The sequence below is a fragment of the Salmo trutta genome, chromosome 2, assembly GCF_901001165.1.
Source record: "Salmo trutta chromosome 2, fSalTru1.1, whole genome shotgun sequence".
NCBI classification, from domain to species: Eukaryota; Metazoa; Chordata; class Actinopteri; order Salmoniformes; family Salmonidae; genus Salmo; species Salmo trutta.
Window position 1 is genome coordinate 40,964,932 of NC_042958.1, and position 19,956 is coordinate 40,984,887.

General features: G+C 44.1%; 1 protein-coding gene across 4 annotated transcripts in view; it reads left to right on the top strand.

Annotated features, from left to right (window-relative positions):
• Positions 1-19,956, top strand: part of arid4b (AT-rich interaction domain 4B) — a 169,600-nt gene that overhangs the window by 67,688 nt on the left and 81,956 nt on the right. For all 4 annotated transcript variants that reach the window (XM_029701926.1, XM_029701929.1, XM_029701916.1 and 1 more), the window contains exon 8: positions 4,950-5,103. In XM_029701926.1, the coding sequence (XP_029557786.1) occupies positions 4,950-5,103 (154 nt within the window). The remainder of the gene's footprint in view (positions 1-4,949; positions 5,104-19,956) is intronic.

A 19,956-nucleotide genomic window follows, 5' to 3' on the forward strand; every position in this document is an offset into this window, starting at 1 on the left:
CAAGATCCTCCCGTGTAGTTCTGGGCTGATTCCTCACCGTTCTCATGATCATTGCAACTCCACGAGGTGAGATCTTGCATGGAGCCCCAGGCCGAGGGAGATTAACAGTTCTATTGTGTTTCTTCCATTTGCGAATAATCGCACCAACTGTTGTCACCTTCTCACCAAGTTGCTTGGCGATGGTCTTGTAGCCCATTCCAGCCTTGTGTAGGGTCTACAATCTTGTCCCTGACATCCTTGGAGATCTCTTTGGTCTTGGCCATGGTGGAGAGTTTGGAATCTGATTGATTGATTGCTTCTGTGGACAGGTGTCTTTTATACAGGTAACAAACTGAGATTAGGAGCACTCCCTTTAAGAGTGTGCTCCTAATCTCAGCTCGTTACCTGTATAAAAGACACCTGGGAGCCAGAAATCTTTCTGATTGATAGGGGGTCAAATATTTATTTCCCTCATTAAAATGTAAACATGCGTTTTTCTGGATTATTTTGTTGTTATTCTGTCTCTCACTGTTCAAATAAACCTGCCATTAAAATTATAGACTGATCAAATCAAATCAAATTTATTTATATAGCCCTTCGTACATCAGCTGAAATCTCAAAGTGCTGTACAGAAACCCAGCCTAAAACCCCAAACAGCAAGCAATGCATGTGAAAGAAGCACGGTGGATGGGAAAAACTCCCTAGGAAAAACTCCTGAGAAAGGCCAAAAACCTAGGAAGAAACCTAGAGAGGAACCAGGCTATGAGGGGTGGCCAGTCCTCTTCTGGCTGTGCCGGGTGGATATTATAACAGAACATGGTCAAGATGTTAAAATGTTCGTAAATGACCAGCATGGTCAAATAATAATAATCATAGTAATTGTCGAGGGTGCAACAAGCACGTCCGGTGAACAGGTCAGGGTTCCGTAGCCGCAGGCAGAACAGTTGAAACTGGAGCAGCAGCATGGCCAGGTGGACTGGGGACAGCAAGGAGTCATCATGCCAGGTAGTCCTAGGGCTCAGGTCCTCCGAGAGAAAGAAAGAAAGAAAGAAAGAGAGAATTAGAGAGAGCATATTTACATTCACACAGGACACTGGATAAGACAAGAGAATACTCCAGATGTAACAGACTGACCCTAGCCCCCCGACACATAAACTACTGCAGCATAAATACTGGAGGCTGAGACAGGAGGGATCAGAAGACACTGTGGCCCCATCCGATGATACCCCCGGACAGGGCCAAACAGGCAGGATATAACCCCACCCACTTTGCCAAAGCACAGCCCCCACACCACTAGAGGGATATCTACAACCACCAACTTACCGTCCGAAGACAAGGCCGAGTATAGCCCACAAAGATGTCCGCCACGGCACAACCCAAGGGGGGGGCGCCAACCCAGACAGGAAGGCCACGTCAGTGGCTCAACCTACTCAAGTGACGCACCCCTCCCATGGACGGCATGGAAGAACACCAGTAAGTCAGTGACTCAGCCCCTGTAAAAGGGTTAGAGGCAGAGAATCCCAGTGGGAAGAGGGGAACCGACAAGGCAGAGACAGCAAGGGCGGTTCGTTGCTCCAGCCTTTCCGTTCACCTTCACACTCCTGGGCCAGACTATACTTAATCATAGGACCTACTGAAGAGATAAGTCTTCAGTAAAGACTTAAAGGTTGAGACTGAGTCTGCGTCTCTCACATGGGTAGGCAGACCATTCCATAAAAATGGAGCTCTATAGGAGAAAGCCCTACCTCTAGCCGTTTGCTTAGAAATTCTAGGGACAATTAGGAGGCCTGCGTCTTGTGACCGTAGCGTACGTGTAGGTATGTACGGCAGGACCAAATCGGAAAGATAGGTAGGAGCAAGCCCATGTAATGCTTTGTAGGTTAGCAGTAAAACCTTGAAATCAGCCCTTGCCTTAACAGGAAGCCAGTGTAGGGAAGCTAGCACTGGAGTAATATGATCAAAATGGTTCTAGTCAGGATTCTAGCAGCCGTATTTAGCACTAACTGAAGTTTGTTTAGTGCTTTATCCGGGTAGCCGGAAAGTAGAGCATTGCAGTAGTCGAGCCTAGAAGTAACAAAAGCATGGATTAATTTTTCTGCGTCATTTTTGGACAGAAAGTTTCTGATTTTTGCAATGTTACGTAGATGGAAAAAAGCTGTCCTTGAAGCAGTCTTGATATGTTCTTCAAAAGAGAGATCAGGGTCCAGAGTAACGCCGAGGTCCTTCACAGTTTTATTTGAGACGACTGTACAACCATCCAGATTAATTGTCAGATTCAACAGAAGATCTCTTTGTTTCTTGGGACCTAGGACAAGCATCTCTGTTTTGTCCGAGTTTAAAAGTAGAAAATTTGCAGCCATCCACTTCCTTATGTCTGAAACACAGGCTTCTAGCGAGGGCAATTTTGGGGCTTCACCATGTTTCATTGAAATGTACAGCTGTGTGTCGTCCGCATAGCAGTGAAATTTAACATTATGTTTTCGAATGACATCCCCAAGAGGTAAAATATATAGTGAAAACAATAGTGGTCCTAGAACGGAACCTTGAGGAACACCAAAATTTACAATTGATTTGTCAGAGGACGAACCATTCACAGAGACAAACTGATATCTTTCCGACAGATAAGATCTAAACCAGGCCAGAACTTGTCCATGTAGACCAATTTGGGTTTCCAATCTCTCCAAAAGAATGTGGTGATCGATGGTATCAAAAGCGGCACTAAGATCTAGGAGCACGAGGACAGATGCAGAGCCTCGGTCTGACGTCATTAAAAGGTCATTTACCACCTTCACAAGTGCAGTCTCAGTGCTATGATGGGGTCTAAAACCAGACTGAAGCGTTTCGTATACATTGTTTGTCTTCAGGAAGGCAGTGAGTTGCTGCGCAACAACTTTTTCAAAAATTTTTGAGAGGAATGGAAGATTCGATATAGGCCGATAGTTTTTTATAATTTCTGGGTCAAGATTCGGCTTTTTCAAGAGAGGCTTTATTACTGCCATTTTTAGTGAGCTTGGTACACATCCGGTGGATAGAGAGCCGTTTATTATGTTCAACATAGGAGGGCCAAGCACAGGAAGCAGCTCTTTCAGTAGTTTAGTTGGAATAGGGTCCAGTATGCAGCTTGAGGGTTTGGAGGCCATGATTATTTTCATCATTGTGTCAAGAGATATAGTACTAAAACACTTTAGTATCTCCCTTGAGCCAAGGTCCTGGCAGAGTTGTGCAGACTCTGGACAATGAAGCCCTGGAGGAATACCCAGATTTAAAGATGAGTCCGTAATTTGCTTTCTAATGATCATGATCTTTTCCTCAAAAAAGTTCATAAATGTATTACTGCTGAAGTGAAAGCCATCCTCCATTTGCGAATGCTGCTTTTTAGTTAGCTTTGCGACAGTGTCAAAAAGAAATTTCGGATTGTTCTTATTTTCCTCAATTAAGTTGGAAAAATAGGATGATCGTGCAGCAGTGAGGGCTCTTCGATACTGCACGGTACTGTCTTTCCAAGCTAGTCGGAAGACTTCCAGTTTAGTGTGGCGCCATTTCCGTTCCAATTTTCTGGAAGCTTGCTTCAGAGCTCGTGTATTTTCTGTATACCAGGGAGCTAGTTTCTTATGACAGATGTTTTTAATTTTTAGGGGTGCAACTGCATCTAGGATATTGCGCAAGGTTGAATTGAGTTCCTCGGTTAGGTGGTTAACTGATTCTTGTCCTCTGACGTCCTTGGGTAGGCAGAGGGAGTCTGGAAGGGCATCAAGGAATCTTTGGGTTGTCTGAGAATTTATAGCACGACTTTTAATCTTCCTTGGTTGGGGTCTGAGCAGATTATTTGTTGCAATTGTAAACGCAATAAAATGGTTGTCCGATAATCCAGGATTATGAGGAAAAACATTAAGATCCACAACATTTATTCCATGGGACAAAACTAGGTCCAGAGTATGACTGTGGCAGTGAGTAGGTCCAGAGACATGTTGGACAAAACCCACTGAGTCGATGATGGCTCCGAAAGCCTTTTGGAGTGGGTCTGTGGACTTTTCCATGTGAATGTTAAAGTCACCAAAAATTAGAATATTATCTGCTATGACTACAAGATCCGATAGGAATTCAGGGAACTCAGTAAGGAACACTGCATATGGCCCAGGAGGCCTGTAAACAGTAGCTATAAAAAGTGATTGAGTAGGCTGCATAGATTTCATGACTAGAAGCTCAAAAGACGAAAACGTCATTGTTTTTTTTTTTGTAAATTGAAATTTGCTATCGTAAATGTTAGCAACACCTCCGCCTTTGCCGGATGCACGGGGGGTTTGGTCACTAGTGTAACCAGGGGGTGAGGCCTCATTTAACACAGTAAATTCATCAGGCTTAAGCCATGTTTCAGTCAGGCCAATCACATCAAGATTATGATCAGTGATTAGTTCATTGACTATAACTGCCTTGGAAGTGAGGGATCTAACATTAAGTAACCCAATTTTGAGATGTGAAGTATCACAATCTCTTTCAATAATGGCAGGAATGGAGGAGGTCTTTATACTAGTAAGATTACTGAAGCGAACACCGCCATCACACACTGATCATTTCTTTGTCAGTGGGCAAACGTACAAAATCAGCAGGGGATCAAATACTTTTTCCCTCACTGTATATATAACCAGAGGGGAGCTAGAATGGAGATGCCTGTTCTGCTGATCACCCCTAGTACCTCTGATCAGCTGCTTGGCTCCTCTGTCTCTCTCTGTCTCTGTCTCTCTCTCTCTCTCTCTCTCTCTCTCTCTCTCTCTCTCTCTCTCTCTTTATAACCAGAGGGGAGCTAGAAGGACTGATCACTATGGTGTGTATTAGAGTAACAGAGTTTAAATGTAGTTAAAGCTCTTCCTAGTTGGGTGCCTTATACCATTTGGTCTCACTGTGTGGGTGTTACATTTAAACTATTGTGTATTCATTGTTTGAAGTTGGTATGTTCTCCTTCTTTCTACCAGTCAGGAGGAAGAGTCCTCTTCATCGTCCAGTGAAGAGGAGGACAGTGACGGGAGACAGAACGAAGACCTGTATGGGAAGGTGGTGTGTGTTGAGGTGGGCCCTGCCTCTATTGCAGACAGGAAGACTAAGACAACAGCATGGTACCCTGCCCTGGTGAGTGAGATCAGCTACCTCCATCTCTCTGGCTGTGGATCATATGACATCATATCCCCTATATATAGTACCCTACTACTGTCCAGAGCCTATATGACATCAAATCCCCTATATAACATCATATCCCCTATATATAGTACCTTACTACTGTCCAGAGCCTATATGACATCATATCCCCTATATATAGTACACTACTACTGTCCAGAGCCTATATGACATCATATCCCCTATATGACATCATATCCCCTATATATAGTACCCTACTACTGTCCAGAGCCTATATGACATCATATCCTCTATATATATATATATTGCCTATCTTGGCCAGGACGCTATTGAAAAAGAGATTTCAAATCTCAATTAGCACTTCCTGGTTAAATAAATAAATATGACATCATATCCCCTATATATAGTACCCTACTACAGTCCAGAGCCTATATGACATCAAATCCCCTATATATAGTGCCCTACTACTGTCCAGAGCCTATATGACATCAAATCCCCTATATATAGTGCCCTACTACTGTCCAGAGCCTATATGACATCAAATCCCCTATATATAGTGCCCTACTACTGTCCAGAGCCTATATGAAATCAAATCCCCTATATATAGGGGATTCCAGTGTTTTTCTTGCTATACTTTATTTACTTTGCCACCATGGCATTTTTTGCCTTTACCTCCCTTATCTCACATCATTTGCTCACATTGTATATAGTCTTATTTTTTTCTACTGCATCATTGATTGTATTTTGTTTTACTCCATGTGTAACTCTGTGTTTTTGTATGTTGTCGAACTGCTTTGCTTTATCTTGGCTAGGTCGCAATTGTAAATGAGAACTTGTTCTCAACTTGCCTACCTGGTTAAATAAAGGTGAAATAAAAAATATAAATAAAAAAATATAGTACCCTACTACTGTCCAGAGCCTATATGACATCAAATCCCCTATATATAGTACCCTACTACTGTCCAGAGCCTATATGACATCATATCCCCTATATATAGTACCCTACTACTGTCCAGTGACCATATGACATCATATCCCCTATATGACATCATATCCCCTATACAGTTGAAGTCGGAAGTTTACATACACCTTAGCTAAATACATTTAAACTCAGTTTTTCAGAATTCCTGACATTTAATCCTAGTAAAAAGTCCCTGTCTTAGGTCAGTTAGGATCACCACTTTATTTTAAGAATGTGAAATGTCAGAATAATAGTTGAGAGAATGATTTATTTCAGCTTTTATTTCTTTCATCACATTCCCAGTACGTCAGAAGTTTACATACACTCAATTAGTATTTGGAAGAAATTGCCTTTAAATTGTTTAACTTGGGTCAAACGTTTCGGGTAGCCTTCCACAAGCTTCCCACAATAAGTTGGGTGAATTTTGGCCCATTCTGCCTGACAGAGCTGGTGTAACTGAGTCAGGTTCGTGAGGGACTACAGCTACTAGCACTATAACAATGAGGGACTACAGCTACTAACACTATAAAAATGAGGGACTACAGCTACTAGCACTATAACAGTGAGGGAACACAGCTACTAGCACAGGGAGGGACTACAGGTACTAACACTATAACAGTGAGGGACTACAGCTACTAGCACAGTGAGGGACTACAGCTACTATAAAAGTGAGGGACCACAGCTACTAACACTATAACAGTGAGGGACTACAGCTACTAACACAGTGAGGGAACACAGCTACTAACACTATAACAGTGAGGGACTACAGCTACTAGCACTGTAACAGTGAGGGACTACAGCTACTAACACTATAACAGTGAGGGACTACAGCTACTAACACAGTGAGGGACTACAGCTACTAGCACTATAACAGTGAAGGACTACAGCTACCAGCACAGTGAGGGAACACAGCTACTAACACTATAACAGTGAGGGACTACAGCTACTAGCACAGTGAGGGACTACAGCTACTAGCACTATAACAGTGAGGGACTACAGCTACTAGCACTATAACAATGAGGGACTACATCTACTAACACTATAACAGTGAGGGACTACAGCTACTAGCACTATAACAGTGAGGGAACACAGCTACTAGCACAGTGAGGGACAACAGCTACTAACACTATAACAGTGAGGGAACACAGCTACTAACACTATAACAGTGAGGGACTACAGCTACTAGCACTATAACAGTGAGGGACTACAGCTACTAACACTATAACAGTGAGGGACTACAGCTACTAGCACTATAACAGTGAGGGATTACAGCTACTAACACTATAACAGTGAGGGAACACAGCTACTAACACTATAACAGTGAGGGAACACAGCTACTAGCACAGTGAGGGACTACAGCTACTAACACTATAACAGTGAGGGAACACAGCTACTAACACTATAACAGTAAGGGACTACAGCTACTAGCACTATAACAGTGAGGGAACACAGCTACTAACACTATAACAGTGAGGGACTACAGCTACTAACACTATAACAGTGAGGGACTACATCTACTAACACTATAACAGTGAGGGACTTCATCTACTAGCACTATAACAGTGAGGGACTACAGCTACTAACACAGTGAGGGACTACAGCTACTAACACTATAACAGTGAGGGTCTACTGTTACTAGCACTATAACAGTGAGGGACTACAGCTACTAACACAGTGAGGGAACACAGCTACTATGACAGTGAGAGACTACAGCTACTAACACAGTGAGGGAACACAGCTTCTATAACAGTGAGGGACTACAGCTACTATAACAGTGAGGGACTACAGCTACTATAACAGTGAGGGACTACAGCTACTAACTATGACAGTGAGGGACTACAGCTACTAGCACTATAACAGTGAGGGACTACAGCTACTAGCACTATAACAGTGAGGGAACACAGCTACTATAACAGTGAGGGACTACAGCTACCAGCACAGTGAGGGACTACAGCTACTAACACAGTGAGGGACTACAGCTACTAACACTATAACAGTGAGGGACTACAGCTACTAGCACTATAACAGTGAGGGACTACAGCTACTAACACTGTAACAGTGAGGGACTACAGCTACTAGCACAGTGAGGGACTACAGCTACCAGCACAGTGAGGGACTACAGCTACTAACACTATAACAGTGAGGGACTACAGCTACTATAACAGTGAGGGACTACAGCAACTAACACTATAACAGTGAGGGACTACAGCTACTACCACAGTGAGGGACTACAGCAACTAACACTATAACAGTGAGGGACTACAGCTACTAACACTATAACAGTGAGGGACTACAGCTACTAACACAGTGAGGGACTACAGCAACTAACACTATAACAGTGAGGGACTACAGCTACTAACACTATAACAGTGAGTGACTACATCTACTAACACTATAACAGTGAGGGACTTCATCTACTAGCACTATAATAGTGAGGGACTACAGCTACTAACACAGTGAAGGACTACAGCTACTAGCACTATAACAGGGAGGGAACACAGCTACTAACACTATAACAGTGAGGGACTACAGCTACTAGCACTATAACAGTGAGGGACTACAGGTACTAACACAGTGAGGGAACACAGCTATTATAACAGTGAGGGACTACAGCTACTAACACTATAACAGTGAGGGATTACAGCTACTAACACTATAACAGTGAGTGACTACATCTACTAACACTATAACAGTGAGGGACTACAGCTACTATCACTATAACAGTGAGGGAACACAGCTACTATAACAGTGAGGGACTACAGCTACTAACACAGTGAGGGACTACAGCTACTATAACAGTGAGGGACTACAGGTACTAACACAGTGAGGGAACACAGGTACTATAACAGTGAGGGACTACAGCTACTAGCACTATAACAGTGAGGGACTACAGCTACTAACACAGTGAGGGACTACAGCTACTAACACTATAACAGTGAGGGTCTACTGTTACTAGCACTATAACAGTGAGGGACTACAGCTACTAACACAGTGAGGGAACACAGCTACTATGACAGTGAGAGACTACAGCTACTAACACAGTGAGGGAACACAGCATCTATAACAGTGAGGGACTACAGCTACTTTAACAGTGAGGGACTACAGCTACTATAACAGTGAGGGACTACAGCTACTAACTATGACAGTGAGGGACTACAGCTACTAGCACTATAACAGTGAGGGACTACAGCTACTAACTATGACAGTGAGGGACTACAGCTACTAGCACTATAACAGTGAGGGACTACAGCTACTAGCACTATAACAGTGAGGGAACACAGCTACTATAACAGTGAGGGACTACAGCTACCAGCACAGTGAGGGACTACAGCTACTAACACAGTGAGGGACTACAGCTACTAACACTATAACAGTGAGGGACTACAGCTACTAGCACTATAACAGTGAGGGACTACAGCTACTAACACTGTAACAGTGAGGGACTACAGCTACTAGCACAGTGAGGGACTACAGCTACCAGCACAGTGAGGGACTACAGCTACTAACACTGTAACAGTGAGGGCCTACAGCTACTAGCACAGTGAGGGACTACAGCTACCAGCACAGTGAGGGACTACAGCTACTAACACTGTAACAGTGAGGGACTACAGCTATTAGCACAGTGAGGGACTACAGCTACCAGCACAGTGAGGGACTACAGCAACTAACACTATAACAGTGAGGGACTACAGCTACTACCACAGTGAGGGACTACAGCAACTAACACTATAACAGTGAGGGACTACAGCTACTAACACTATAACAGTGAGGGACTACAGCTACTAACACAGTGAGGGACTACAGCAACTAACACTATAACAGTGAGGGACTACAGCTACTACCACAGTGAGGGACTACAGCAACTAACACTATAACAGTGAGGGACTACAGCTACTAACACTATAACAGTGAGTGACTACATCTACTAACACTATAACAGTGAGGGACTTCATCTACTAGCACTATAATAGTGAGGGACTACAGCTACTAACACAGTGAGGGACTACAGCTACTAACACTATAACAGTGAGTGACTACATCTACTAACACTATAACAGTGAGGGACTACAGCTACTAGCACTATAACAGTGAGGGACTACAGGTACTAACACAGTGAGGGAACACAGCTACTATAACAGTGAGGGACTACAGCTACTAACACTATAACAGTGAGTGACTACATCTACTAACACTATAACAGTGAGGGACTACAGCTACTATCACTATAACAGTGAGGGAACACAGCTACTATAACAGCCTTCCCTGTAGCTCAGTTGGTAGCTCAGTTGGTAGAGCATGGTGTTTGCAACACCAGGGTTGTGGGTTCGATTCCCACGGGGGGCCAGCACAGAAAAAAAAAAATGTATGAAATGTATGCATTCACCACTGTAAGTCGCTCTGGATAAGAGCGTCTGCTAAATGACTAAAATGTAAATGTAAAATGTAACAGTGAGGGACTACAGCTACTAACACAGTGAGGGACTACAGCTACTATAACAGTGAGGGACTACAGGTACTAACACAGTGAGGGAACACAGGTACTATAACAGTGAGGGACTACAGCTACTAGCACTATAACAGTGAGGGACTACAGCTACTAACACAGTGAGGGACTACAGCTACTAACACTATAACAGTGAGGGTCTACTGTTACTAGCACTATAACAGTGAGGGACTACAGCTACTAACACAGTGAGGGAACACAGCTACTATGACAGTGAGAGACTACAGCTACTAACACAGTGAGGGAACACAGCTTCTATAACAGTGAGGGACTACAGCTACTAACACAGTGAGGGACTACAGCTACTAACACTATAACAGTGAGGGAACACAGCTACTAGCACTATAACAGTGAGGGACTACAGCTGCTAGCACAGTGAGGGACTACAGCTACCAGCACAGTGAGGGACTACAGCTACTAACACTATAACAGTGAGGGACTACAGCTACTAACACTATAACAGTGAGGGACTACAGCTACTATAACAGTGAGGGACTACAGGTACTAACACAGTGAGGGACTACAGCTACTAGCACTATAACAGTGAGGGACTACAGCTACTAGCACTATAACAGTGAGGGACTACAGCTACTAACACTGTAACAGTGAGGGACTACAGCTACTGTAACAGTGAGGGACTACAGCTACTATAACAGTGAGGGACGACAGCTACTATAACAGTGAGGGACTACAGGTACTATAACAGTGAGGGACTACAGCTACTATAACAGTGAGGGACTACAGGTACTAACACAGTGAGGGAACACAGCTACTATAACAGTGAGGGACTACAGCTACTATAACAGTGAGGGACTACAGCTACTATAACAGTGAGGGACTACAGCTACTAACACTATAACAGTGAGGGACTACAGCTACTAGCACTATAACAGTGAGGGACTACAGCTACTAGCACTATAACAGTGAGGAAGCACAGCTACTATAACAGTGAGGGACTACAGCTACCAGCACAGTGAGGGACTACAGCTACTAACACAGTGAGGGACTACAGCTACTAACACTATAACAGTGAGGGACTACAGCTACTAGCACTATAACAGTGAGGGACTACAGCTACTAGCACAGTGAGGGACTACAGCTACTAACACTATAACAGTGAGGGACTACAGCTACTATAACAGTGAGGGACTACAGCTACTACCACAGTGAGGGACTACAGCAACTAACACTATAACAGTGAGGGACTACAGCTACTAACACTATAACAGTGAGGGACTACAGCTACTATAACAGTGAGGGAACACAGCTTCTAACACTATAACAGTGAGGGACTGCAGCTACTAACACTATAACAGTGAGTGACTACATCTACTAACACTATAACAGTGAGGGACTTCATCTACTAGCACTATAATAGTGAGGGACTACAGCTACTAACACAGTGAGGGACTACAGCTACTAGCACTATAACAGTGAGGGAACACAGCTACTAACACTATAACAGTGAGGGACTACAGCTACTAGCACTATAACAGTGAGGGACTACAGGTACTAACACAGTGAGGGAACACAGCTACTATAACAGTGAGGGACTACAGCTACTATAACAGTGAGGGACTACAGCTACTATAACAGTGAGGGACTACAGCTACTTGCACTATAACAGTGAGGGACTACAGCTACTATAACAGTGGGGGACTACAGCTACTAACACTATAACAGTGAGTGACTACATCTACTAACACTATAACAGTGAGGGACTACAGCTACTATCACTATAGCAGTGAGGGACTACAGCTACTATCACTATAGCAGTGAGGGATCACAGCTACTATAACAGTGAGGGACTACAGCTACTAACACAGTGAGGGACTACAGCTACTATAACAGTGAGGGACTACAGGTACTAACACAGTGAGGGAACACAGCTACTATAACAGTGAGGGACTACAGCTACTATAACAGTGAGGGACTACAGGTACTAACACAGTGAGGAACACCGCTACTATAACAGTGAGGGACTACAGCTACTATAACAGTGAGGGACTACAGCTACTATAACAGTGAGGGACTACAGCTACTAACACTATAACAGTGAGGGACTACAGCTACTAGCACTATAACAGTGAGGGACTACAGCTACTAGCACTATAACAGTGAGGGAACACAGCTACTATAACATTGAGGGACTACAGCTACTAACACAGTGAGGGACTACAGCTACTAACACTATAACAGTGAGGGACTACAGCTACTAGCACTATAACAGTGAGGGACTACAGCTACTAACACTGTAACAGTGAGGGACTACAGCTACTAGCACAGTGAGGGACTACAGCTACCAGCACAGTGAGGGAATACAGCTACTAGCACTATAACAGTGAGGGACTACAGCAACTAACACTATAACAGTGAGGGTCTACAGCTACTACCACAGTGAGGGACTACAGCTACTAACACTGTAACAGTGAGGGACTACATCTACTAGCACAGTGAGGGACTACAGCTACCAGCACAGTGAGGGACTACATCTACTAACACTGTAACAGTGAGGGACTACAGCTATTAGCACAGTGAGGGACTACAGCTACCAGCACAGTGAGGGACTACAGCAACTAACACTATAACAGTGAGGGACTACAGCTACTACCACAGTGAGGGACTACAGCAACTAACACTATAACAGTGAGGGACTACAGCTACTAACACTATAACAGTGAGGGACTACAGCTACTAACACAGTGAGGGACTACAGCAACTAACACTATAACAGTGAGGGACTACAGCTACTAACACTATAACAGTGAGTGACTACATCTACTAACACTATAACAGTGAGGGACTTCATCTACTAGCACTATAATAGTGAGGGACTACAGCTACTAACACAGTGAAGGACTACAGCTACTAGCACTATAACAGGGAGGGAACACAGCTACTAACACTATAACAGTGAGGGACTACAGCTACTAGCACTATAACAGTGAGGGACTACAGGTACTAACACAGTGAGGGAACACAGCTACTATAACAGTGAGGGACTACAGCTACTAACACTATAACAGTGAGTGACTACATCTACTAACACTATAACAGTGAGGGACTACAGCTACTATCACTATAACAGTGAGGGAACACAGCTACTATAACAGTGAGGGACTACAGCTACTAACACAGTGAGGGACTACAGCTACTATAACAGTGAGGGACTACAGGTACTAACACAGTGAGGGAACACAGGTACTATAACAGTGAGGGACTACAGCTACTAGCACTGTAACAGTGAGGGACTACAGCTACTAACACAGTGAGGGACTACAGCTACTAACACTATAACAGTGAGGGTCTACTGTTACTAGCACTATAACAGTGAGGGACTACAGCTACTAACACAGTGAGGGAACACAGCTACTATGACAGTGAGAGACTACAGCTACTAACACAGTGAGGGAACACAGCTTCTATAACAGTGAGGGACTACAGCTACTAACACAGTGAGGGACTACAGCTACTAACACTATAACAGTGAGGGAACACAGCTACTAGCACTATAACAGTGAGGGACTACAGCTGCTAGCACAGTGAGGGACTACAGCTACCAGCACAGTGAGGGACTACAGCTACTAACACTATAACAGTGAGGGACTACAGCTACTAACACTATAACAGTGAGGGACTACAGCTACTATAACAGTGAGGGACTACAGGTACTAACACAGTGAGGGACTACAGCTACTAGCACTATAACAGTGAGGGACTACAGCTACTAGCACTATAACAGTGAGGGACTACAGCTACTAACACTGTAACAGTGAGGGACTACAGCTACTGTAACAGTGAGGGACTACAGCTACTATAACAGTGAGGGACGACAGCTACTATAACATTGAGGGACTACAGGTACTATAAAAGTGAGGGACTACAGCTACTATAACAGTGAGGGACTACAGGTACTAACACAGTGAGGGAACACAGCTACTATAACAGTGAGGGACTACAGCTACTATAACAGTGAGGGACTACAGCTACTATAACAGTGAGGGACTACAGCTACTAACACTATAACAGTGAGGGACTACAGCTACTAGCACTATAACAGTGAGGGACTACAGCTACTAGCACTATAACAGTGAGGAAGCACAGCTACTATAACAGTGAGGGACTACAGCTACCAGCACAGTGAGGGACTACAGCTACTAACACAGTGAGGGACTACAGCTACTAACACTATAACAGTGAGGGACTACAGCTACTAGCACTATAACAGTGAGGGACTACAGCTACTAGCACAGTGAGGGACTACAGCTACTAACACTATAACAGTGAGGGACTACAGCTACTATAACAGTGAGGGACTACAGCTACTACCACAGTGAGGGACTACAGCAACTAACACTATAACAGTGAGGGACTACAGCTACTAACACTATAACAGTGAGGGACTACAGCTACTATAACAGTGAGGGAACACAGCTTCTAACACTATAACAGTGAGGGACTGCAGCTACTAACACTATAACAGTGAGTGACTACATCTACTAACACTATAACAGTGAGGGACTTCATCTACTAGCACTATAACAGTGAGGGAACACAGCTACTAACACTATAACAGTGAGGGACTACAGCTACTAGCACTATAACAGTGAGGGACTACAGGTACTAACACAGTGAGGGAACACAGCTATTATAACAGTGAGGGACTACAGCTACTAACACAGTGAGGGACTACAGCTACTAGCACTATAACAGTGAGGGAACACAGCTACTAACACTATAACAGTGAGGGACTACAGCTACTAGCACTATAACAGTGAGGGACTACAGGTACTAACACAGTGAGGGAACACAGCTACTATAACAGTGAGGGACTACAGCTACTATAACAGTGAGGGACTACAGCTACTATAACAGTGAGGGACTACAGCTACTTGCACTATAACAGTGAGGGACTACAGCTACTATAACAGTGAGGGACTACAGCTACTAACACTATAACAGTGAGTGACTACATCTACTAACACTATAACAGTGAGGGACTACAGCTACTATCACTATAGCAGTGAGGGACTACAGCTACTATCACTATAGCAGTGAGGGATCACAGCTACTATAACAGTGAGGGACTACAGCTACTAACACAGTGAGGGACTACAGCTACTATAACAGTGAGGGACTACAGGTACTAACACAGTGAGGGAACACAGCTACTATAACAGTGAGGGACTACAGCTACTATAACAGTGAGGGACTACAGGTACTAACACAGTGAGGAACACCGCTACTATAACAGTGAGGGACTACAGCTACTATAACAGTGAGGGACTACAGCTACTATAACAGTGAGGGACTACAGCTACTAACACTATAACAGTGAGGGACTACAGCTACTAGCACTATAACAGTGAGGGACTACAGCTACTAGCACTATAACAGTGAGGGAACACAGCTACTATAACAGTGAGGGACTACAGCTACCAGCACAGTGAGGGACTACAGCTACTAACACAGTGAGGGACTACAGCTACTAACACTATAACAGTGAGGGACTACAGCTACTAGCACTATAACAGTGAGGGACTACAGCTACTAACACTGTAACAGTGAGGGACTACAGCTACTAGCACAGTGAGGGACTACAGCTACCAGCACAGTGAGGGACTACAGCTACTAGCACTATAACAGTGAGGGACTACAGCAACTAACACTATAACAGTGAGGGTCTACAGCTACTACCACAGTGAGGGACTACAGCAACTAACACTATAACAGTGAGGGAACACAGCTACTAACACTATAACAGTGAGGGACTATAGCTACTAACACAGTGAGGGACTACAGCAACTAACAATATAACAGTGAGGGACTACAGCTACTATAACAGTGAGGGAACACAGCTACTAACACTATAACAGTGATGGACTGCAGCTACTAACACTATAACAGTGAGTGACTACATCTACTAACACTATAACAGTGAGGGACTTCATCTACTAGCACTATAACAATGAGGGACTACAGCTACTAACACAGTGAGGGACTACACCTACTAGCACTATAACAGTGAGGGAACACAGCTACTAACACTATAACAGTGAGGGACTACAGCTACTAGCACTATAACAGTGAGGGACTACAGGTACTAACACAGTGAGGGAACACAGCTACTATAACAGTGATCGACTACAGCTATTAGCACTATAACAGTGAGGGAACACAGCTACTATAACAGTGAGGGACTACAGCTACCAGCACAGTGAGGGACTACAGCTACTAACACAGTGAGGGACTACAGCTACTAACACTATAACAGTGAGGGACTACAGCTACTAGCACTATAACAGTGAGGGACTACAGCTACTAACACTGTAACAGTGAGGGACTACAGCTACCAGCACAGTGAGGGACTACAGCTACTAACACTATAACAGTGAGGGACTACAGCTACTATAACAGTGAGGGACTACAGCAACTAACACTATAACAGTGAGGGACTACAGCTACTACCACAGTGAGGGACTACAGCAACTAACACTATAACAGTGAGGGACTACAGCTACTAACTATAACAGTGAGGGAATACAGCTACTAACACAGTGAGGGACTACAGCAACTAACACTATAACAGTGAGGGACTACAGCTACTAACACTATAACAGTGAGTGACTACATCTACTAACACTATAACAGTGAGGGACTTCATCTACTAGCACTATAATAGTGAGGGACTACAGCTACTAACACAGTGAAGGACTACAGCTACTAGCACTATAACAGGGAGGGAACACAGCTACTAACACTATAACAGTGAGGGACTACAGCTACTAGCACTATAACAGTGAGGGACTACAGGTACTAACACAGTGAGGGAACACAGCTACTATAACAGTGAGGGACTACAGCTGCTAACACTATAACAGTGAGGGATTACAGCTACTAACACTATAACAGTGAGTGACTACATCTACTAACACTATAACAGTGAGGGACTACAGCTACTATCACTATAACAGTGAGGGAACACAGCTACTATAACAGTGAGGGACTACAGCTACTAACACAGTGAGGGACTACAGCTACTATAACAGTGAGGGACTACAGGTACTAACACAGTGAGGGAACACAGGTACTATAACAGTGAGGGACTACAGCTACTAGCACTATAACAGTGAGGGACTACAGCTACTAACACAGTGAGGGACTACAGCTACTAACACTATAACAGTGAGGGTCTACTGTTACTAGCACTATAACAGTGAGGTACTACAGCTACTAACACAGTGAGGGAACACAGCTACTATGACAGTGAGAGACTACAGCTACTAACACAGTGAGGGAACACAGCTTCTATAACAGTGAGGGACTACAGCTACTATAACAGTGAGGGACTACAGCTACTATAACAGTGAGGGACTACAGCTACTAACTATGACAGTGAGGGACTACAGCTACTAGCACTATAACAGTGAGGGAACACAGCTACTATAACAGTGAGGGACTACAGCTACTAACACAGTGAGGGACTACAGCTACTATAACAGTGAGGGACTACAGGTACTAACACAGTGAGGGAACACAGGTACTATAACAGTGAGGGACTACAGCTACTAGCACTATAACAGTGAGGGACTACAGCTACTAACACAGTGAGGGACTACAGCTACTAACACTATAACAGTGAGGGTCTACTGTTACTAGCACTATAACAGTGAGGGACTACAGCTACTAACACAGTGAGGGAACACAGCTACTATGACAGTGAGAGACTACAGCTACTAACACAGTGAGGGAACACAGCATCTATAACAGTGAGGGACTACAGCTACTTTAACAGTGAGGGACTACAGCTACTATAACAGTGAGGGACTACAGCTACTAACTATGACAGTGAGGGACTACAGCTACTAGCACTATAACAGTGAGGGACTACAGCTACTAACTATGACAGTGAGGGACTACAGCTACTAGCACTATAACAGTGAGGGACTACAGCTACTAGCACTATAACAGTGAGGGAACACAGCTACTATAACAGTGAGGGACTACAGCTACCAGCACAGTGAGGGACTACAGCTACTAACACAGTGAGGGACTACAGCTACTAACACTATAACAGTGAGGGACTACAGCTACTAGCACTATAACAGTGAGGGACTACAGCTACTAACACTGTAACAGTGAGGGACTACAGCTACTAGCACAGTGAGGGACTACAGCTACCAGCACAGTGAGGGACTACAGCTACTAACACTGTAACAGTGAGGGCCTACAGCTACTAGCACAGTGAGGGACTACAGCTACCAGCACAGTGAGGGACTACAGCTACTAACACTGTAACAGTGAGGGACTACAGCTATTAGCACAGTGAGGGACTACAGCTACCAGCACAGTGAGGGACTACAGCAACTAACACTATAACAGTGAGGGACTACAGCTACTACCACAGTGAGGGACTACAGCAACTAACACTATAACAGTGAGGGACTACAGCTACTAACACTATAACAGTGAGGGACTACAGCTACTAGCACTATAACAGTGAGGGACTACAGCTACTAGCACTATAACAGTGAGGGAACACAGCTACTATAACAGTGAGGGACTACAGCTACCAGCACAGTGAGGGACTACAGCTACTAACACAGTGAGGGACTACAGCTACTAACACTATAACAGTGAGGGACTACAGCTACTAGCACTATAACAGTGAGGGACTACAGCTACTAACACTGTAACAGTGAGGGACTACAGCTACTAGCACAGTGAGGGACTACAGCTACCAGCACAGTGAGGGACTACAGCTACTAGCACTATAACAGTGAGGGACTACAGCAACTAACACTATAACAGTGAGGGTCTACAGCTACTACCACAGTGAGGGACTACAGCAACTAACACTATAACAGTGAGGGAACACAGCTACTAACACTATAACAGTGAGGGACTATAGCTACTAACACAGTGAGGGACTACAGCAACTAACAATATAACAGTGAGGGACTACAGCTACTATAACAGTGAGGGAACACAGCTACTAACACTATAACAGTGATGGACTGCAGCTACTAACACTATAACAGTGAGTGACTACATCTACTAACACTATAACAGTGAGGGACTTCATCTACTAGCACTATAACAATGAGGGACTACAGCTACTAACACAGTGAGGGACTACACCTACTAGCACTATAACAGTGAGGGAACACAGCTACTAACACTATAACAGTGAGGGACTACAGCTACTAGCACTATAACAGTGAGGGACTACAGGTACTAACACAGTGAGGGAACACAGCTACTATAACAGTGATCGACTACAGCTATTAGCACTATAACAGTGAGGGAACACAGCTACTATAACAGTGAGGGACTACAGCTACCAGCACAGTGAGGGACTACAGCTACTAACACAGTGAGG